This window comes from Cynara cardunculus, assembly GCF_001531365.2.
Source record: "Cynara cardunculus var. scolymus isolate 2C chromosome LG 5, CcrdV1, whole genome shotgun sequence".
Taxonomy (NCBI): Eukaryota; Viridiplantae; Streptophyta; class Magnoliopsida; order Asterales; family Asteraceae; genus Cynara; species Cynara cardunculus.
This window is the reverse complement of record NC_037532.1, coordinates 10303779-10327925: the sequence shown is the minus strand read 5'-3', so window position 1 is coordinate 10327925 and position 24147 is coordinate 10303779. Positions and strand designations below refer to the sequence as shown.

Below are 24147 nucleotides of genomic sequence, written 5' to 3'. Positions count from 1 at the left end.
TAAACAGTTATAGAATGTATTAGTGTTCTAGTGGGATTTGTTTACAATGCATTCAGACTATGATGACTAAAAAGAGAATTCACATTCTTACTAGATTGTGTAAGGGGATGTCTACCAAACACTTATTCGGTAAGTGTTTACTTGTAAAATTTAACATTATTATTTACTTGCACAGGACATCAAAGTCTAAAGAGGCATCAAATTATCATTTATTACTAGTTTTGAGTTTAATAAGTTGGGAATTGGACAACTGAGATTTAACTATAAAAACAAACCCAAGGCCTAGTAGTGATGAATATTGAATGCACATCGTAAGAAAAAGTTGGAAAGTTGAAAAAGTTTTTGTTTATATAAAGTTGTCTGTATGAATTAATTTGTTTGTATAAGTTGGAAAAAATTTTGTTTGGGAGAGTTTTTTCGCAGATGTAAAGAGCGTTTTTTTAGTTGGAAAGAACATGTTTGGAAAAGAAACTTGGCTTTCTATATAAAGTTCCCCCTAGAAGCTTACTGGATAAGTCACTTTCTATATCATTAAGCCACTACGAAACAATCATGGATAGTTGAGTGAATAAGTTGTTAGTTCCATTAAACTTATTAAGCTGCTAACACATAAGCTCTTAGCCTTTATTCGTTAGACTTGTAACTTTTGAGTTTTACTTTTTGCTTACTATGACAGTAATTTGGATGTGATTTACTATTTTAGTTAAAAACTAATTATAGTTTTCCTTGTCTTTTAAGTCCCATATATTGAAATAAAGTTTCTATTTTGCTAATTTTAATTTGGAAAAGGGAAAACTGGAAAAGAATGAAGCATGATCTTAATCCAGATTTTATCCTATTATATTTTTTATTCAGGGTTTTGGTTTTTGTGTCCCCCTTATTTTTTTATTATAATTAATAAAAATCAACATGAGGATGAGATACTTAGCTTAAATAGGTTCTAAACTCTTTAAAAAATTGCATGTTTCGTTGTTTCATTGACTTAAAAAAATAGACTTATGGGCATTTTTTATTATTTTCGCATAGGGCATCAAAAATCTTAGGACCGGCCCTGAATTTTAATCCAACAAAACGATATAGTATGCAACAATTCACCTGGTAAGTGATTACCGTGGTAAGAGTCGTCGTCTTCACTTACCGGGTAAGACTCTTGGTCTTTGTCTCGCTCTTACCGGGTAAGATTCTTGGTCCTTACCATATTCATCCGTTAAGGTAATGTGACTTGGTGTTTCACTTATCCGAATAAGCGTTTGATAAACGGCCCCTAAGTTTAATTTAAGACATTAATATCACGACCTCATGATATTTACGATTGTTCATGAGATTAAACAAAGATCGAAAGGATTTTATGCAACACCTCAAGCTTACTCCAACATGTTGTCTAATAACTTTTAAAACAACTCGCTTAAAAAAACAAACTTTCACCGACGGATTTTTTTGTCGGAAATCAGTAGTTGATTTATTGTAGAATTAAGGCGGACCAACAACGAGAAATCAACCGTCATTGACTAATCCGTCGTGAATCCGCCCCTGAATTAAAAAAAGTAAAGAAATAGTTTCTATTTACTTTCCGGCAAATTTGTTACTTTAATTATATTCTAAATATTTTTAATTAAATATTCAGCTACGAATTTATTTAATTAATAAAATAAAATTTAAATTAATTAATATTAGTGGTGGATTAGTGGCGGATTGAAATTAATAATTTAATTAATTCCAATCATTCAGTAATATTAATTAATTAATTAATTAAATTAAAGTTTTTAATTTTAAAAATAAAAAAATTAGTTCAATAAACCATCGGGTGATTATCTAGTTCGGGTTATCATTTGTTAAACAAATGTTAGGATTGTTTAAGTTGGAAACGCCGTATTTATAAACGGTATACTATCGAAATCCGCATGTAGTATTTTTTAAACGACATGGTGACTATTAGACGAATCTCAGCCAGATGTATGGCAAGGATCCCAATGCCCATCGAATCGTTGTTACATATCTATGACAATCAGGCGGTCAATGGGAGCAAGAAATACCGTCTGTTCGACTTAATTTGGGTACAATATGGATCCTAACTAGGTCTTGACCGGTCATGCGGCAATGCTATGGACACCCGAGTGTTGGCAGGAACATGGGTTATCGCCGCCAAAGTTTTGATTTAATGGTTTATGAACATAACAATCGTATTTATGCCCGAACAATCATATTTCTTTTTAATAAATGATATTTAGGTTTACGTTTGTGTCGTTTACGTCATAATAATATTTGTTTTCTTTACAGGAAATTAAAATTAAAAATAAAAAAAATAAAAATTGATTACTTTTAGAACTTTGCATTTATCGGTGGATTAGTAGGTGAAAACTTGTCACTGATTTTATTTTAATTGTTTAAGTATTTAATAAAAATAATTAATTATATCATCCACTGATTATTCATCACTAATCCGTCCGTGATTTAATCACATAATTAACCTAATTAATTAACCGACCAAATTTAAAAATTTACAAAATTGTTACGATGGATTTGTGGCGGCCAATATCCGTCGGTGACAATCAATCCGTTTGTGACCAAGTTTTCCTGCAAGTTTTTTCTCTGGTCATGATATCTGCCAAAAATCCGTCGGTAATCCAAACAATTGTGTGTAAGAAGTAAAAACGTTGCAATAACTTTATTAAGATATTTTTTGGTGTCTTAACAACTTTTAAGACATTTTTTAATAAAGCATCTAATTAATTCTTTTATATGACGATATTTGAAAATTTGTTCTATAAAAACAAATGTCCTACAAAAAAATTGTACTTATAAGACATTTCTTAAAAGTATCATGTAAAAAAACTAATACGACGTTTTATTTTAAAAGAATCCTCAAAACTTGTTAAAACGCCGAAAAGAATTCTATAAACTTATTGCTACGCTTTTACCTATGACGCACAATTGTTTGTTTTCATCAACTTAAGTTCTATAAAACAATCTATTAATATAACTAGATATTTTCGATGACATATAAACCCGTCTTATGACAATGATAGGCTACATTTTATCTTTTAATAGTTTGCTTCACATGAAGCGATGGTCTAGTTTATTTTACATGTACATGATCATGGATTGGATGTGATAAAAAGCCAATGGTAGTTGCACAATATCCGACCTCATGATATTACAACGCTTTAGTGAATGAGTCATAGCGCATCTTTAACGTTGAGGCAATTTCCCATCAAGTGGTATCATAGCTCCAGGTTAGAGGGTTCGGTTAGAGGGTTCTTCGTATACTCTATGGTTGTAGCATTGTCTGGTCCTCCACTCAGGAGGAAAAAAAAAAAAAACTATCTCTTGATCGTATTAGAAGAGGTCACGCGTTAGAGGGTTCTTGATAAGATATGCGGTTGCAACTTTGCTTGAACTTCCAAATCCTATTAAAATCTCTTGGTTACTTCATGTAAAATACAATTGTGTGTGACAGGAATACGTGAATATTATGGAACTTTTCCTCAGTGTGCTATTCATATGCTGCAAGCACTTTTCTAGTACACAATATTGTTTTTCAGGTGTGGATACGATGTCAAAGTTTGCATGTGCTATGAAGTTCGATGTAGAGAAATTTGTTGGAAGTTCAAGTCAAGGACGTGTTGATACAATCTGAGTTAATAAGGCATTAAAGGGAAAACCTGCTTCCAGGGACAACTGAAGCAGGACCAGGAAAAGCGAGGAAGAATGGGATGATTTGGATTTGAGAGCGACAAGTACTATTCGTTTATGTCTAGCAAAGAGTGTTCTTGCAAACATGCACGGGATATCAAAAACCAAAGAGCTTTACAATAAGCTTAAGCAGTTGTATCAAGGCAAAGGCATTTCAATTCATGGAGTGAAGGTGATGTTAAAAGTGATCAAAAGTTCATATCCTTTCTTACATTTCTCATAAGAATGGAAGTTAAGGTGAGAAGTGCAAAAAGAATTTGGACATTTGATCACTTGAATTAACGTTGATCTAATAGTTCAAATTAAGTCCCAAAATAACCCATGAATCAGCTAAGAAGAGCATTTTTAATTGTTCAATTAAGATTGATCCAAAGGTAAAAATCTTTTTTCACCCTTCTCACGATAACTACTATTCTTACTGAAAATTAACTGTATAAAACTACATGCTAAAAGAAATTAAATTACAATATGACATCCAATAAATACATAATGGTGTTTAAAAATACTAAGAACAATGTTACAATGTCTACCACTATATCACCCCCTCCCTACAACCAAATGAATATACCACAATTGCAATTACACTTGAACAAACAACCACCATGAGTGCTAGGCCAAACTCAACTTCCAAATATATTCTAGGCTTGGATTTTCAGAGCCTTATGGAATAAGTCGAGATGTGCACATGTTGTCCAGACACCCACGGTTAACAAAAAATAATAACAAACATGAAAATCTTCACTGTCCATATTGTACAAAGTTGCAAACGGTCTCGGGGCCGTTTCTTAAGGATTAGGCGGTGCGGTTATCTTCCGACACGTGTCTGTAGGAAGAAAACAGTTTGCCAGCCAACGCAAAGGTTTCAGTAGTTCTTCTCGTTTCTTTCTCCAAAACCATATTGCAGCGTTATACTGTTGGTTTCTAATGACCCCTGTGGCTGCCTTCCAATCGTACTTCTCCATCTCCCCTCGGGCAGCCTGCCCGATTTTTTCACGTAACTCCGTGTCTTGTAATAATGGGACCAGTTTTTTTAAGCAGTCCTCAAGATCTCCAGGTGTGAAGAGGTACCCACTTTTTCCGTCTTGGTCTGGAGGGATAATATCTGGTATACCACCAGCACGTGCAGCCACCACGGGGATACCTGATGACATGGCTTCGAGGACTACTTGCCCAAGTGTTTCAGATTCTGAAGGCATTAGAAATATATCTCCACTGGCAAATGCTTGAGATAACTCCTCGCCCTGTAACATCCCTGTGAAAACTGCTGGCATGCCTTCAAATAGTTTTTCAAGATCCTCCCTGCCAAACATAGAACTTTATAATCAGGATCTCTAGTAATTTTGTGGGCAAAATGCATCAAAGTTTGGTTTAGCTCCTATTTAGGGGTCGTTTACCAAATGTTTACCGAGTGTCATTTACCTTACCGGATGAGCATGGCAAGGACCGAGGGTCAGCGCTTAATGGGTAAAAGACGCTTACCAACAATTCATTTTGATTGCCGAGAATGTTACTCGATAAGGTAAGTGAGGGTGGTGACTCTTGCAGGTAAGCATTTGGTAAACGGCCTATGTAACCAATAACTTTTACGAAGTTCCAAAATTTCCTGTTGTGTACTCATTTTGACTGGTTACTAATCTTGTAGCATTTGATGGCGTGGATACCCATTTACAAAAGGGTTATGGCGAAGGTGGCTATGATGTTACAAAATATTACAAGATTGGTAGGTTATCGGTCAAAATGATTACAAAATAGGAAATTTTGCAACTTTGTTACATTGATCGAGAAAAGAAATTATTTGTTGCATAAATAGGAACCAAAGCAAAATTTTGTTGCATTTTGTCGTATTTTTTTAATTTCTTATTCTAGTTTCTTTTCAGATATATAACCATGAGAAAACCAGATATTTTTCGCAGGAGGGAAACTTCATGGAATCAGTCTATCTACCCCTTGGGCTAGGGTAGAGGTAAGGTCTACACTCCACTTTTGAGCGGGACATAGTGGGTACGTTTGGTTTGGTTTCAAAAATGTAATATCAACACCCATGTTAATTATATACGTCATGTGGATATACCTGTATGGACCATCTCCAACGAATGCTATCCTTGCTTCTGGGATCCTTTCCATGACACTGCCCAAATCATAAATCAATGAGCACTTAACATTTATTTATTTAAAAGTTTTCATTGTTAAACTACCTATTTGCCAGTTATCATTATTACAATTAATTTCTATACAAGATTTCTTATGTGCAAGAATATGGATGCATGACATGCGGATTCCGAGATTCAAAAATTGTAAAAAACGAGTTTATTTATGTGTGTACATATATAAATCTATCAACCAAAATGAAATAAAAGATGTTATTTTGTTACTTATACATAAAACATGCAATATATATATATATATATATAATTTATAATGATTTTAGTGTCTCTATTTGTTTTTCTCTTTCACAGTTATAAACTCAAGTTCCTTGAGCACAAGACTAGGGTAGACATAGGTGTAAGGACCAAGTAGCAAGTGGGGACGGGAAGAACGGAGTTAGAGAGGTTGAGAGTGAGGCAGAAGAAGGATTAGGGAGTTGATTACATGAAGGGATGTGTGTTTCCGTAGTTGAACAGAAACATATATTCATACCAAATGTAGGAAAACATTAGGCATTATTTCCTCGGCAGCTCCTATGTTTAACAATATAAGGGTTTCCACGTCAGCTATGTGACTTTGAGTTCAAAAAGACTTGATCGCACCACTTTCGCTGGATTATGAACTTTGGAGTATGCATCACATATAATGTTGAACATGAGATCACCATTGATGGTCATTTGCAAAACTGTCTACTATTTCTTCATAAGGAACACAATCCAAATTCAAAACCAGATACCAAGATGCAACATTATGGTACTCTTTCCTTCATTAGAAATCACACCTAGAGACATTTGATGATTGTCACTTGCCAGGCATCCTTATTGCGTTCTAGCAATGAAATTCTGCCAAAAACCTCACACCGCCCAAATTGAATGTCATAATATAACAATAGCGTATGTCATGATCTGATATAAGGATAATATGTCATAATAATATAATATAACAGCAGCTTATTTCAAATCATATCACGACATACGGTATTGTTATATTATGATATTAGATTTGAGCAATACGATTTTGGCAGGATTTGGTTGCCATAACCCAATTGGAAACCAGACCACTGATAATCATCATAGATTCTCCAATTGTGATTTCTAGTAAAGGTCATAATAGTCAATTACAGCTATCAGCTAGTAGATGAAACGAGGAAATATCCAGACGTTTCAGTGGTTTTGGATTTGGGTGAGGAAAGAATACAGTAATGTTACATCTAGGTATCTGGTTTTGAAATTGGATTGTGTTCCAAATGAAGGAAGAGTAGTCAGAATTTTGTAAATGACCATCAATGGTGATCTCGTGTTCAAGACTATATGTGATATGTATTCTAAAGTTTATACTCCAGTGGAAGGAGTGATAAAAAATTCTTGAACTCAAAGTTGGTTATACATGGTTGACATGGAAATGTATGTGGAAAGCCTTGTATCATTTTCATCAATTTGTGGTCAATAAATCGAGGACATGGTTACCTTGCCATACCCCTAAATAACTGCATCCACAAAGCATCTAATAAGGGGATTACATATGCATCCTTGCTTCCTAGATTTCTTGCAAGGGTTTTTTAAGCGTCTGTAGATGGCTTTTTAAGTCCGCCGTCAAATCCCAGGGCTCAACTTTGGACAGGCGGTGGAAACTTTATGATATATAAGTCAAACAAATCTCCTAAAAGTCTGTGCTAACTAAAAGTATTGCAATTTTCATCAGATGCAGGAATAAATCAAGTAGATTTTACCTTTTAAGAAAATCTAAACTTTTCTCGACTCCAATACGGCCAACATGTACGATCAGAGGCCGATCAGGTTCACCATTGCTGTTTATAATACAAATAGATGCAATGAAATCAAAAAGGAGATGAACATTATATGCACATTGTTGTGAACATCTTCTCCAACCATCGTACTTATCTTTTTGTTTCAAATGAACCACCGCTCTTGCAAAATTTAATAATATAGAACAATATAGTTTGCAAACATGAGCAGTTTTGTAGAAAATGTGACAAGTATGATGATTGTTTTTGTAATTACATTCACAATTTATCCAAACTCGCTCATTTTTAAGGTTTGCATGTGTTTGTTTTTGCATTTTTGCAAGAATAATTGTTGGTTTTAATTGGAAACCACATACAACTTAGTAAAAAGAAGAAGCATACCTTAGTCTAATTCGCATTTCTTGAGAATTAAATTTTGGATGGAAACTATCTGAATCGACACCCTTATTCCATAGACGGATCTTGTTAGCTGAGAAAAGCAAAGCAAATGACATTGTATTTCACTCGTAGTGATAACTATTTTGCCAGAATATGTTATGACTCATATGGGCTATTTAAGAGAACAACCTTCTGACATATTTTTTACATAACCTTCTCACAGATTTTGAAGCATTCTTGTGTTAGGAAGGCGTTATTAAATAAGGCAGAAGGTCATGCATTTAAAAAAACCCCATCAGCAGGTTATTCTCCTAAATAACCCCTAATATGCTCAAGCCGCAGGACAGATTCACCTTTATAATAGGAACAATCTCATTTTGTACCCTGCTTTTACGTAATTTCACAGCAAAAAATATGGTTACCTGCTGCAACTTTGGCACCTCTGAGATCCTCCGCAATAGCAGCTGATGGCACCAATGTAAGATCAGCGGCTCTATGAAGAAACTCTGACCAAACAACAAATATACCGTCATTTCTAACCTCAGCATTCCTAAACATATTAAGACGAGCTGAAAGGAAGAACCATCACATACTTATAACCAACCACATTGGCTGGACGAGCCAGCTATAGGTGTATCTTGGAATGTATCTGCATTAAAAGTACCCCATATTTTATTGAAGCACCAAATATGTGTATGCACATGAAAGTGTGTGTACGTACATGTGTGACAGCAAACACAAATTATACTCATCTCGTATGCATGTTTCCAGAAGGACCCTCCCCAAAGGCCCAAACATCCTCATGAGCTAGTTATAGTTAGTAAGGGCATTCTTCAACTTGAGTCAAATACTTTTGCCTCTTGCTCTAATAGATTGAAAGTAGATGCAAAAATACCCCCCCCCCCTGCAACCCCACATCTTGAAAGTGGTATTGGTGACCTAAGGACGCCACCAATCCACATGGTCTACCAAAGGGCCATTAGACTAGCGGTATCCGTTAACCTGACCTTCCTAGAAGTCAAGGGTTCAAACTTCACCAAACTTGAGAAGTGTGTCACTAAAAGACCCCTTTGCATCCTAGCTGATTAGGATTCAAGTGGCGGTAGCATTTTTATTTGGTCTAAATGTCTTAATCACCTCGTAAATTAAAAGATTTCCAACAACCCGTCTTATAGAACTTATCTTTAACTCCAATGAGATTTTTTCGATCTTACTTCTCATAGTTTGTCTTTATTTTATCAAACCACTTGATCTAATTACCACGCCAATCCCTCAATCTTTCCCCAAAATAATTTTTGTATGGCAAAAAATATTCTTCCTTTTAGTTGATGGATCCATTAGAGCCTACTACTAACAACATTCATAGCCACGTCTTCCACAAATTAGATATGTTAATATAATCAAATTCCCTTCTCTTTCAATCTCAAATATTATAGATATGACAATAGGATCTAGCGCTATTCATGAACAAATATATTAATGGGCTCAAATATTTCACTTACACGGGCACATGTGTATGGTAGGACATCACTATGGGAACAGACAACATTTTTGCAATCGCAAGCGCTCCAAAAACCTAATAATTGATGGTAAAAAGGTTAGTCAAGCGAAACCAGCTACATATTCAAAGAAAAACATGTGTATGTGTGTATATATAGATACATACATACATAGAGGAAGGTTCAAACGAGAGCGGTAACTATTTAAAAAAACAAGAAAAAGGTCGTTAATGTACAAAATGACATGTGATTTTACATTAACGTCAAAAAAATGGAAGCGCATGACTTTTGAACCTGTTTCTTAAATAGTTAGCGTTCTCGTTTGAATCTGCCCCTATACACACACACACACACACATATATATATATATATATATAGAGAGAGAGAGAGAGAGAGAGAGTGTACCATAATACCAGGCGAGGATGCATGGATGATGTCTGGCTTGAATTGTTTAACCTCATTGATTATTCTAGGGCTCAGGGCAAGGGAAAGTGGCACCTTCTGATACCACGGGAAAGGGAAGCTGCAGGAAGAACCAAGAAACCATTTACGCATTTAACATCATAAGATTAAATATTGTTTAAGCAATGGAAAAGAATCTGAAAGCAATGGACCTTCTTGAGCCAACCAATATTGCTCCATGAAATTCTTCAGGTACCCCTTCATGAGTTGTTATCACCATCACCTACAACACAACAGTAACCGAAGTATATCGGTTGCATATGCTTTTTAGCGAAGAAAGTATTCACATTTCTGACTCCAAAATCCATCTCCATTTTATGCAAGTCATTTAGATATACGTCAACATCTACAAAGATAATTTAGCTACATTTGTAACACAAATCCATGAATAAAGGCTTGTTTATCCCACTTAATATGAATACCCAATGAGGTCGCAGTGAATCACATAAACATAGATTACCAAGGAAAGTGATCGGATCCAAGCCACGGAAGCTCAACAAAGATTCTATAAGGTACTATTAATAGAACAACTAAAAGACATCAATTTATATATAGTATATAACAAACATACCTCATCCCCCATCTCACGCAAATATTTAATGAAGTTTTGGAACCGGTTCTTGTATCCTGACACATACCTGCAACAGAGATCAAATAGCAGCAAACGAACCTTGATCAATTTGGTTTTAAGTGGTGATAACAATTAAGAATTATTTTCATGTATCTATGATGTATTACAAATAGCAATTGTGTAGGGAAACTTCTTAGTTTAGAAGAGATTATTGCTAAATCATAGACAAAGAAATCTATGTCGATACTTAAAAGACATTGTCCAACACATAACATGCATTTGCCCTCGGTTTAAAGGAGGTTGGCATTATTATGAAAGGAAAAGAAGTTTTTTCTAATACAGAATAGCTTCAACACTGTTACATGGGCTTAAAGCGCAATACTCAACTATAACATGCATGAAGACCCTTGAAATAAATCCATATCATTAAAATTGGTGAACGAAAAGCCCAATCGACCTTAAGCCAAGAAACATATCATGATCATGTAACAAGAAGATTTTTGCTCAAAGCATAAAAACTAAGAGAAATCATTAACGTTTTGATTTGTAGATTACCACAAGTGCGCACTAATATGTTCTTTGTAGGCACTAACAATTCACTTTGTAGCTACATGACCTTAAGGATATAAAAAGAGGTGCTATTATGTGTGTGAAATTTGGTTAAAAGGGATGATTATAAACCGAAACAGGAAACTATTGAGTGTGGTTTTTTAAGTCAAATGATGCAAATATTGGTTAAAATGTTGAAAATACCAAAAGGGGCTCCTTTGATTTGGAAGAAAATAAGAAACTAAAACGCTCTTTGCATTTGCAAGGATAATATGGTACTTAGGTACAGCGGCCACCTCTGTAACATATACTTCTGTTACATCCCTTTTATAATGCCTACGTTACAAAAAAGCAAACATCTGAAAATGGGATGAATGGATTACAAGAGCCGGTTGAAAAAAGAGAAATTTATTGGTTATGGTTCAGAGTCTCGTTCTATCGAACGCAATCAATTCTTCACTTGGTGATAAGAGAATTATGTAAATAGCATAACATTCGAATGCCAATCTTATGCCATTAAAACATACGTGTGATTCTTGGTGATAACCAACCACTTGAAGTAGTGAATGGCAAAAAAAATTGTAGTCACAAATTGAAACTACCTTCCACCTAAAAAACACACCATTTGTGTGAGGAAAAGCATCAAAATCACATATTTATTAAAAGGAATTCTTGGCAAGAATTTATTGTCCACTAACTCAATGATCAAATCACACGACATTATTGTAAGTAGTAGACTTTGTCCCCAACATAAGAGATCTTTTCTTGCGACAATTTCGTAATATCTATTAACCAAGCTAAAAAAGGGCATCCCGTTACAAGAAAAATCGAAACAAATTGCAAGAGGTAGACATCAACAACAAACAGGTGCATTATGTACTCTATTTGTAAGAACAGATTCAAATCTTATCCAACAAGAACAGAAGCGAAGTATGCTAATCATTGTTAAAGCAAAATGGATGAAGTCAAAAGTTGTAAATCAAAAGAAAGACTCACGCAAAGGGAGAAGGCTCAACGAAGAGAGCGATACGCCTAGGCTTCGTGGTAATCTCAGATTCAATCTGAGAAGGAGGACCCTCTTCTTCATCTTCTCTCAACTCCTCAATTGTCATTTCTTGCTTGCTCCAGAAACCCAAAAAGACTCCCTACTTGTATGTTTTGACCAAAAAGATGGGAGTGTTGAGTAGCAAGGATTATCTGGTTTGTTCTAAAAGCACAAAAACAAGAAAATCTTGATAGTAGCAGCAAATAGAAGAAGATGAAGAAGCGCAGATGCAGATGCAGAGGAGAGAAGGGAGAAGAGATCGGGATTTGTATGAACAAAAGCTGTTGGCATTATGATTGATATATATGGTGGTGACTTGTAAGCAAGTAGAAAAGTTGGGCATTTTTTAATTTGGGGAAAAAAAGAGAATAACTTAGTCGACTGGAGAATCGTAGGGGAAGAGTATTAGAAATGGATTATGGATATTCGATGATGAAAAATGGGAAACGGGAATCATCTTAAGCATATGCCAATTGCAATGAAGGATGAATGATCAAGTTGAACATGTCTTACTCTGGCAGGGTGGGGTCTCTTGCTGCTGACAGTGATGTTTACGTCTGTTTGCAGGACCCAAACGTGCTCATCCTCACATTGATCACCCTATTTTCTCCATCTTAATACACACATGGTTCATAAACAAGCCTGCACCCCTCATCATCAAATTATCTTTAAAAATTGACTGAATCATGCATCTCAATACATGTGATTCTCGATTTTGCACTTCTAATTGTTAAATATTTCTATTAAATAATTCACAAAATCAAATTTTAAAGAGTCAAATAAACAGATTTAGAAACCAAACCCTACTCTCCTCCCCCACCAAACCCCACAAGACGACATGCCCGCCTTCAAGACCACTTTACAGATTCCTTTATGAAACAAAACCTGAAGCCAGCATCTACATAAGAAAGCACAGCACATTAGAAATACCCTATTATGGGTTTCAAACACGAATTGTGAGAAAGGAGGACTAACTAGGGTTTGCCGGAGAAGGGAAGGTTGTGGTCAATGAAACAAAGCAGGCGCTGATAACAGGGAAAATGGAATTGGGACGCCAAGTGTTCGATAAAATATCTCAGAAGACTGCAAAAATCCATAAAACGTAGCGTCTTTCCGAACAAGGTGTCGATGTTGAAAGGCAGTCGACAAGACTACCTTAGAGGTCTAGTCAAGGAGGGGTAGGACTGGAATTTTGAAATATAGCAGGGACAAATTTGTACTTAAACCAACTCCAACCATTACTTTTACAATAAAAACATCAAAAATATGATAAATAACACCATCTAATATCACGACAATTTGGTGAATAGCATCTCATTGAACTTGATAATTTACCATTTCTTATCATAGAAATTTTATGTCATACGATTCGGTTGGAGATGATTCTGTTGAAAATTAAACAATACTTAGATAAGAATTTTATCTATGAAATGATTTTATTCGGTTAAGTCGAAAATGTGTTTTCATCTTTTGCGATCAAGACGATTTACGAAGTAGAAGATAGAGTGTCCACTGACTTTGTGGACTAACAATAATTCTTAACACAATTATAAATCTTACCTTGAAACAGTAATAATCACATGATAGAAAACTATACAGAAGTACTTCCTAGCCTTAAAGGTTTTCACGTGCTTTACTGAGAGCCTTCAAGCGTGACCGTCCCAGGATTTGATGCAGTTGAACGAGTTTTATGATGCAACGACAACGTCGAACCAAAATGCCTTGGTGATGACAGAAAACTGATATTTTTTACAAAGAACAGTAATAAAACAGAGTAGAAGAGAGAGCAAGAGGGAGTTTTTAGATTTCTTGAGTACATTCAAATGAGGACTACTCTTCTCTATTTATAATGAAGAAAAAGGTATCATGGAGATTTAATCACCATTTCATTGTCAAATGAAACTGGCTTAACTTACATAATTGATGTCTTAAATCATGTAACTGATGTAACCCACGTTAGTTACAAAGCTGTAATTATGTCCAAACCCGTGACACAATAAAAAGTATGCTCGGAGCTTGGCTCCTCAGCTCTGATGTCAAGTGCAAAGTACGCCTACATGTGCCACTCATGGACTAAGCGACTCGCATCCACGTGCAAGGTGCTTTGCACCCTATGGAATTAGGACTGGCAATGAGTAAGGGTAAACCCGTTACTCGTTATGTTTCGACCCGTTGAATAACGGTATGAGTTAAGTAAATCTTATTCATTTATTCACTTATCCATTATCCGTTTACCTAAAATTTTAGTGGGTAGGGTAGGTAATGGATAACCGTTATCCATTACCTGTTACAATATATGTATGTATGTGTATATATATATTGGTGAGTTCATTTGTTAACCCAATATATGGTGTTAACTTTGTGAACCAATCCTAGCCTTTAACCTTTGTAATCTATGGATAAAATTTATCATGGCATTTTTGTAACAAATTAAAAAATGATGCTTACATAAGTGAACAATCATGAACAAAGGATAATTTTGAAAGAAAAAAAATAGGGAGATTTTGTTAGCATTAATTACTTTCTCGGTAATTACTCCATCGTTTTGAAACCGACATCAAGCTTTAATTATTCCTTCATTTATTAATATGTAATGTGTAACTTATGAATGATGTGAACAAATGAGCAATTGTCATATATGAGTAGCATATGAACATTGCTCACTAATGAAAATATAACATATATGAACATGTTCGTTAGTGAACATATACCTGAATGTATATGTATGTGTGACTGGTGATCACTTATGAACATTGTTCACTAATTCACTTATAAACATTGATCAATCAATTCACAATGAACCTTTGATAAGTGGCCACCGTGTTATTTGCTTATGAACAAAATAGAAATTGTTCATTCATGTGTGCATTGTATGTTCATCAAAGGTTCATTCATGTGTGCATTCAATTGATGGTCTAGAAAACCAACCCAAATTCTTAATTTGCTCTGGTGGATGTTCATCTATCACCTAATAATAACAAACTGCTACAATCATGGAGTAATTAAGAATTGTAACTGACAATTAATATTATGCATTAAAAGATAGACCAAAATAGATAATTACATTTTTACCCCTATTAAATACCAACCTCATGTGAATCAACCAAAAGTATATCTTGATTCTGATTGGTGAATGATGGTTTGTAAAGTTAACACCATATATTGTTAACAAATGAACTCACCCCTCTATATATATATATATATATATATATATATATATATATAGACTTGGGATCATGTGAGACCAATGGTTTTTCGTGAGACCCGTAAGACCAATTCTCAACCCTTGGATTATATTTACAATCGTCAGATCTGAACACTTATAAACGCCACGAGACTTTTCAATAATTACAAAATTGCCACATTGCAAMTTTAGACCATTAGATCATTAGTTTATAAAKTTGATCAATGAAYWTAAATTGGTCTTACGGGTCTCACGAAAAACYCTTGGTCTCACGTGAACCCAACCCTATATATATATATATATATGTGTGTGTGTGTGTGTGTGTGTGTGTGTGTGTGTGTAAAGTTAAATATTGATATATACACATATATATACACTTAATATTAATATTTGTTGTAATACAATTATATATGTGTATATCAATGTGTAATTTAAATTGTTTTATATATTTATCGAATAAAAGAGTTTATGATAATTAAATGAGAAGGAAGAGGAGGTCGGAAAATAAATGCAACAAAAAGTGTTGTTTTACAATTTTTATATTATTTTAAAAACATTATACTATGATTATATTTAGAGTAATATTAAAATGTTTACTATAACAAATTAGATATAAAATAGTTACTATATTTATGAGTTTATGTTTGGCACATATGTTTGAGGTTTAACAATATATAGTTCAAAATGGAATTTGGGTTTACCATTTATCCATTACCCGTTTCGTTCAAATCCGCTATTTTAGTAGGTAAGGTAGGACATGAATAATAGGTTTATGAAGTGGATAACTACCATTTTGTTACCTGCTACTTTAAATGGATTGATAACGGCATAACCTTACCCCACTCATACAACCATGCCCTACCCGTTGTCATCCCTATATGGAACCCCCATCATTCTTTTATTTGAAAACAATAAAGGAATGAGGCTCGAACATATAAACTCCTCAAATTTCCACTTCCATACCAATGTGGGATGAAAGAAACTTCCAACCTCACATGATTTTCCAACACTCCTCCACTAGGTTGGAAAGTTTTTACCATTCTAGTAGATCAGGTCACAATGGTGTCACGAAAATTACACCATGCATTGTACTAGCACACAAAATGAAATCGATTCAATTGTATTATGGCCATGTCCTAAATCCTGCTTCATAACCCACTAGACAGGAATCACATACTAGGGGTGGTAAAAATGACCCAACCCAGAATTAACAGATTGGGTTGAGATTTTCAACACATTTAAATAAATAGGTCAACCCATCTAACCTATTTAAATAAATGGGTTGGGTTGAATTTTTTGACATGTTTTAAACTCGTTTTCAACTCACTTAAAATATTATATAAATTTATTTTATTCTTAATATTATATCTATTATATTAATTTTTTATTTTTTATTTTGTTTCTTCTTAAATAAATTTGCCCAAGTTTCAGTATTACAACTCACGAGTTAAACGACGCTTCGATTTTCAATCCTTCATACAATATCAGTAATTCAGTATCAAGAATCTCGCGTCTTCAATTCTTCATCTTCTTCAGTTGATGTTATCAATCTTCGCCCCTTCTTTTGAGTTCTACCTTCTCCAATCAAAGATTTCGGTTGGTTTCAGTTTTCGATTTGAGTTTGAGCCTTGAGGCTTGAGCAATAGCAGAGTCATTCACCATTGTGGAGCTAAAATAAAGGATCTTCCGACTTCCGCTTGTGTTTTGTTGATAGAATCAAACAGTTCCCAACTTGTAATATAATTCATTTACGTAGTACAAATGGAATCGTATCTTGAGGCGTTATGTGGAGCAATCATGACAGATAAGATAGAAGATTAAGAAGAAAGTAATGCCGAGAGTGAAATTGGAGTTGATGAAAGTGGAAGTCGAGTTACTTAGAATTTAAAATTTTCCAACTTATTTTGAACAATATATTTGTTGTGATTGTGTTTTATTCAAACTTTGAACAATTTGGTTGTATTTGTGGTTGTCTTATGTTTTATTCAAAAAAGTTAAATAGTCTAGTTCTTTTTTTATTTAAAATTTTAAAATTAAATGGGTCAATCCATATTCAACCCATTTATTTAACAGGTTGGGTCAAGAAAATTGTAAACATGTCAACCCGTTGTCAACCCATTTAAGTAACATGTTGGGTTGGATTGAAAAATCTCAATCCATTTAATTAAATGGGTTGGGTTGGGTTGAGATTTTCAACCTATTTAATAAATAGGTTGAACATGAACCCAACCCAACCTGACCCATTGCCACCCCTACCACATACTATCCTTTGAGGCGGCACTACCTTGGAATCACATAGGGGAAGTTCTATAAAATCTTTGTTGCTAAGATGCCTCTAAACTTCGTTAAGAGTTCAAAACTCAATCTTTTCTCGGCAACGCCGTATTATCAACTACATAACATGGAACCACAAAATGATAGCACCTTCTATCAGTTAATGTAACACCTTGGAATTTCTTCTTTGCCCTCATTCTCCATTTCTTTTCCGTCGAGAATTCTCCCGCCCCGTTTGCAAGATATACGTCTCTATTTATATTTATATGTATTATATATGTGTGCTTTATATATTAGGATTTTAGTACCTTTTTATGTAACACCTAGAAATTCAAAGAAACTCTTTATTTATACACTTTGGTCTTCCTTTAGTAAATAAAGAAAAAAGGATTATTTTAATGAAAAGAAAAAGGGGGAGGGGGGTAGCTCGGCTGTCATCCCTTGCCCTACCTAGTAGACTCTCCATACTTTGAATAAGGGGGAGGGGGTTAGTCCTCTTACCTTTGAGTCTTTAGTTTGTGTCTTATAATGAATTAGGAGGGAAGTTAGTGAAGAGGACAAGAGCTGCTTTAGGAGAAGGATTGAGAGAAGTAGTAAACTTCATCTGATTTTGACTCTTTGGAAGCACCGGCAACACCCGGATTTGACCTCATCAACGCCGGCCACCGCTACTTTCAGCCTTCAACCGAATGCACCTGCCGTTTCTCGCATCGATCTACTGAGCTTCACCAACAGCAGCGCATGCTGCCTTTGTTCTTCGTCCCGACAGCATCGAACACCAACAGCAGCGCCTGCTGCCTTTGTTCTTCGTCTCGACAACATCGAACACCAACAGCAGCGCCTGCTGCCTTTGTTTTTCGTTCCAACAGCATCTAACAGCAACAGCAGCAAGGCTGCCTGCGTTTTGGCGTTTATCGGACCTCTCGACAGCAGCAAAAAAGCTGTCTACGACTGCGTTTTCAGACCAGCATCAACAACTGCCAGCGTCGCCCTCGACCTCTCCGCGCCTCGGACTGCACCGGACAGCAGCAGCAGTCGCTGCTGTGCCGCACCAGACAGCAACCAGGCACTGCTGTGCCTTTTCTCGCAGCGTGTAGCTGCTGTGTTTCGCTAGCCACAGCTGCTGTTAGGCTGTTCCTTCGTCTGCATCGCCAAACAGCAGACCCCCCTGCTGTGTTTCTTTTCGCATCTAGACAGCCGCAGTCACGGCTGTCCTACCCTTTGTAATCCTTCGATTATTTTGGGTGCATTTCCATCTATCCTAGATTCAAAGACTTGGGATTTCTCCTAAATTCCCCAAGGTGAGTTCATCCTATTCCTATTTGTGGAAATTTATACAAATTGTGACGATGTGTCTTACTTATTTTTATGCTCTAGTTTCTATAGAAATTACTTGCTTAGATGAAATGGACGTTTTAGATCAAAAGTGAATGAATTTTGGGAATTCCATTAATTATGCTAGGATGAGTGGAAAAGGGGGTTTTGGTCAATAAATAGAATACATATTCTCAAGTATTTTTTTGGTTATAAAATCTAAATGAAGAAAACCCGTTATGATTTACATATGGAATCCTTTTCTAGTAAAAGAATGTATTTCATTTGATTAAGGACTCATGTAAAGTCTTATTGTTGAATAAATGCCATTATGCTTATGATATCGCCTTTGAACATGTCACTAAGAGGTAATGGGATAGGGGTATGGAAGTCGTTTATTATATTTGTGTGAAGGTTGGTGTATATTGGAAATAGACATTGTGATTATTATGTAATCACCAAATCATCCTCTTACTTTCACTCGGTAATAGACATTGCGATTATTGTGTAATTACCGAGGTAAATAGCTTAAGATCACGGTCGACTACATGACTGATTTAGGTTGATGTCGATGGTATTATACTTGTAAATGATGCTCTATAACGTTAATCTATAACTTATTTTGGGTTCCGTCATAATTAACGGTAAATCGRRTCTCCCCCGTCATCTTTGGATGTCTTGACACTCCCACGTATTATTTATGACTCATTTTCTATATATATAAATATCGTGCGATACTATGTCATTATTTTATATTTATATAGTGCATATATATCGTTTTATTTTATTTGTGGGAATGATGGTGTAAGTTGGTGATATGCATTGTGATTATTATGTAATTACCAAATCATCCTCTCACTTTCACTCGGTAATAGGCATTGYGATTATTGTGTAATTACCGAGGTAAAGAGCTTAAGATCATGGCCGACTACATGACTGGTTTAGGTTGATGTCAATGGTATTAAACCTGATACTCTATAACGTTGATCTATGACTTACTTTGTGTCTGTCGTAATCAACAGTAAATCGGGTCTCCTCCGTCATCTTCGGATGTTTTATTGTTCCACTTCGAGTTATTCAGGTCTTACTGTCTCCATTTCCTGTTTAAAGTTACGTCAACTATTTACATGTATATTTTTATATATGTTCCTTTATGTTTACGTAAACTCTTTTGTTTGGACTCACTAGGCGTAAGCCTAACCCTCTCCCTTTCTTGTTATTATTACTTTTTAGGTTCCTTTAGCGGTGGGGCTCTAAAGGGTTGAAAGGAGCGTTGGTTCGTGAAAGGCTCTTTTGTAATTAAAGCCTTTTTACTTTTGAACGTTGCGTTTTTGACGTTACGACTATTTGGAGATTAATAGAAATACCCGTCTCTAGATATAGAAAAATCTAGATTAGTAGGTTGTTATTTATATTCTCTGTAGCGGAATTGTAAACGCTTTACTATTTCCCTTTGTTGGGTGAATTTCAATTCCAGAATCCGGGTTCTCGTTAAATATTTTCGGTTTATTTTAACATTTTTTTAGGGTGTTACAGTTAATGACTTCGTTATTACCCAGTAAACTCAATAGATAGGAGCATTAAATCCGATTCGAGTTTCCATCACTAACCGATTCTACGTGGTTTCAGTCTCATGTCTCGTAGCTTTGCTAACTAAATCTCTTATTGAGCGAACAATACAAGTTTGTTTCTTGACCCCCTAAGAAATTGCCTCACCAACTATCGTATAAATCTACCCACTCGTGGATTTAGAGTCACCTATGTGATCTATGTGATCTATCCGATCTATCCAGCTAGCATCAAAATGTTCTTCCAGCACTATAGGATACTCTAAATAAGTTAGTTCTAAATCACTATAATTTTCAAATATTCAAATACTCTACTTAACACCTTCCATTGTTCAGAACTAGGGTTACTTAGGTATTGACTTAGTTTCCTCACAATAAAAGCTATATCTGGATGAGTATAGTGTATTTTCTACATCATGCAACCACTAACACCGGCATACTCTAGCTGAGCCACTGCTCGACCAAAGTTTTTCTCAAGCTTCACATGCGGATCAAAAGGGGTATTAAACTCTTATGTTCAAGTGTTGGAATTTAGTCAAAATTTTCTCTATATAATTAGATTGGCATAGAGAAATTTGACCCTTCGTTCTGTTCATCTTGATTCCAAGAATCATATATACTTTTGCAAGGTCTTTCATCTTAAAGTTCGAGGATAAGTAGTTCTTTGTTTCAAGGATACCTTGCATAAATGTTCCGATGATCTACATATCATCCACGTATAGACATATTATAACAGTGTAATCCTTAGTGCATTTTGTATAAAATATAAATACATCTATCACGATCATTATACTGAAAATTGCACAAAATGATTGTAGAATCAAAAAGTTTATACCATTATTTAGGAGCTTGTTTTAAACCATACAAAGATTTAATAGGTCTATACACTTTATGCTTTTGTCTCGGCATAACAAACCCTTCAGGTTGCTTCATATAAAACTCCTTGTTTAAGTAAGCGTAAGAAAGGTTGTCTTCACATCCATATGATGAATGTACATACCTTTCATGGTTGATAACGCTAGAAGAATTATTATAGAATAAATTCTAGCTACATGAGCATAAGTATCGAAATAATTGATATCCTCTTTCTGTTTGTATCCTATAGCAACCAGTCTTGCTTTAAACGCATAAATGGATCAATCTGGATTTTATTTCCTTCTAAATACCCATTTGGATCCTATAAGTTTCATACCCTTGGGTAAATCAACAAGTTTCCAAGTGCCATTACCCATAATTGAATCGATCTCGTCATTAATAGCTTCCTTTTCAAGCGAAGCCTCTCTAGACAACATGGTCTCACGATGCGTCTTAGGTCATCACTAACATTGATTTGGAAAATGGCCTATCCCATCACTTTCTTGTGTGACCCTTCAACTAGATAACATAGGAAATCATCTCCGAAGTTCCTTTCTTTTCTTTTCTAGCTCTCGTACTTCGTTGCACTTCTGCTACCTCACCTAGAGTAGTTGAGTTGTCACGAGGCGTACTCGACGTAATGGGACCCATAGGGTCTGAGTATTCATCATTTTTTGAAAACATTTCCTCTAACAATTCCACATCTCAACAATCAAAAGGTATTTCTCACTAGACCTCATGGTCTAACCTTCATTTTGTGTTTTAAAATATGCATTACAGGTCAGCCACCAATCGGAGGATAAGGGAAAAGGGAAATTGTGAAAAATTTATGATTGCTTACATATGTGGATTTTGGAAGATGTTATGTTAATTGTACTTGAAAACTTGTTAAGTTACAAGTCTTGTACTTGATGTATATGGAAAAAATTTGTAGCTACTTTTTAATGTAACAAGTTGTACGTTTGGAACCAATGTTTATATTTGAATTTCATATTATATGAAATACGTAGGTTATATGCAAATGTGAAATGGGGTGTTACAATATCATATGTCCCCCGAGCAACAAATGCTACCTTAGCTCCATTGCCCATCCTCAGCTCCAATTGGCCTTATTCAACCGCTCTTCACTTCTTAGACCCTGTAAAGCAATACAAATGTAAGTACCACATCAGTATGCAATACTCAAGAGTCATAACTATAAGTAGACAAATCAATGATAAACATACCTGAGCCTTCAGCCTTATTAGCCTTTAGCTTCTTGTTCTTTGCCAGCAGGGCGGGGTGGTTTCTTTTCTAATTCCCCTTTTCATTGTAGTTGAAGCAAATTGCATCTTTGGGGATCTTTCCTTTGCCCTTTGCATCGGTGGAACTTGCAACTTTTACCTTTCCATTGACATCTTGTCCCTTACCATCATGCTTCTTCTTCTTAGAATTTCCACCCTTCACCCTTACCATATTGATCTATTTGGGTTTGGACTGCTCCTACTTGGAGTCAGTACTTCTCTATGCCGTTTGAAGCATACCATGCAACTCAATGAGAGATTTATCTAAACCATTCATGTTGTAATCACATTACAAATTGGTCATATAACTTGGGCAAATAATTTTGTACAAAATTAACTGCTAGTTCTTGTCCAAGTGAAAATACAAGACGCCCCAATCGGTCAACATATCCCTTCATTTTCAAAACATGGGGGCTGGCTGGTGACCTGTCAGACATCTTGCAAGAAACCAATGTTCTAACAATGTCAAATCTCTCCCGCGTTCCTTACTTCTCAAACATAGTTTTGAAAGAGGTAATCATACCCTATGCATCGAAACGTTTGATAAAACATTTGTTTAGAATTCTTCTAAAATAATGTTTCATAAAATGTTTGATTTTCAAAATCGTAAAATCATTCTTTTAAAACGTTTTCTTAAAATTCATCTCTCAAAATCGGTTAAGTTTGATAACTTATCAATTTTAAATAAATAACTTATTTATTATTAACCGATTAAAATTCTTGCGTTTGCTTAATTTTCAAGAACGTTTCGTGATATCATAGCAATAATAAAACCCAATCATATAAAATAATCAACGCATAAATAATCAAAACATAAATAACCAACCACGCATATAAAAAAACACATGGCATAGCCATCCTAACGTGGTGCCATGAGCCAACATGGAAACCACAGACAAAACTAGGGGCATCTTGGAGCTCCCACTAGCTTCACCAAGCATGGTGAACTCCAAGATTATGTCTCTAGATTTTGATGCTCGTCTCTTTCTTCTCTTTGATTCATGCTTCCGATTAAAATATAATTAAAAAAAAAAGCTAGGGTATATTACAATTTACAAAGAACCGGAAAATGACATGCAAGTCGCAATAATTAAAATTACAAACCATCATTAAAATACATTTTAATTTATCAAAACAAGTAAACAACCATCAGTGTTAGGCTATACCAAGTCCATAAAATATCATTCAAACATACATCAACAAAATCATAATAAATAAACATATATTTATGATCATAAAGTGAATGACCACAAAATCGAACGTAACGAGGTGTCTAGTATGACCTTCACCACGTCCCCATTGGATTGTGGAATTTCGGAAATCCCTTAACCATCTCCTAATCACAATTATAACACCATTCTAAAGGGTCATAAGTGTGTTAAATGGCTCTGATACCATTTTAGGGTTTTCTGACCGGAACATAAAGTGCTAGCAAACTGCCATTTTCTTTTTCTTCATGTAACATCTCATTCTAAAGGTTAGATGAATATTTAGATGTTTGAAAGTTTGGGGTAGAATTGTTTTATAGTGATAATCAAGGGGGTTATAATGTCCTTCCCTCA

At 35.1% G+C, this 24147-nt stretch overlaps 1 protein-coding gene and 1 long non-coding RNA gene across 2 annotated transcripts; one reads left to right on the top strand and one right to left on the bottom strand.

Moving 5' to 3' along the window:
- Positions 1-4153: 4153 nt before the first annotated feature.
- Positions 4154-12904, bottom strand: LOC112512825 (sulfoquinovosyl transferase SQD2-like). The gene is made up of 12 exons (XM_025118965.1): positions 12621-12904; positions 12059-12269; positions 10514-10580; positions 10095-10165; positions 9886-10003; positions 9484-9557; positions 8575-8630; positions 8404-8487; positions 7985-8072; positions 7568-7645; positions 5765-5821; positions 4154-4992 (listed from the first exon to the last, which is right to left on the bottom strand). Exons 2-12 carry the CDS (start codon positions 12172-12174, stop codon positions 4479-4481), a joined length of 1323 nt encoding a protein of 440 aa, XP_024974733.1. The 5' UTR covers positions 12175-12269; positions 12621-12904; the 3' UTR covers positions 4154-4478.
- A 5152-nt stretch (positions 12905-18056) lies between these two features.
- On the top strand, positions 18057-20370 carry LOC112513645. Its single transcript, XR_003069286.1, has 2 exons — positions 18057-18866; positions 20113-20370. It is a non-coding gene; the product is annotated as an uncharacterized LOC112513645 (long non-coding RNA).
- Positions 20371-24147: the final 3777 nt, after the last annotated feature.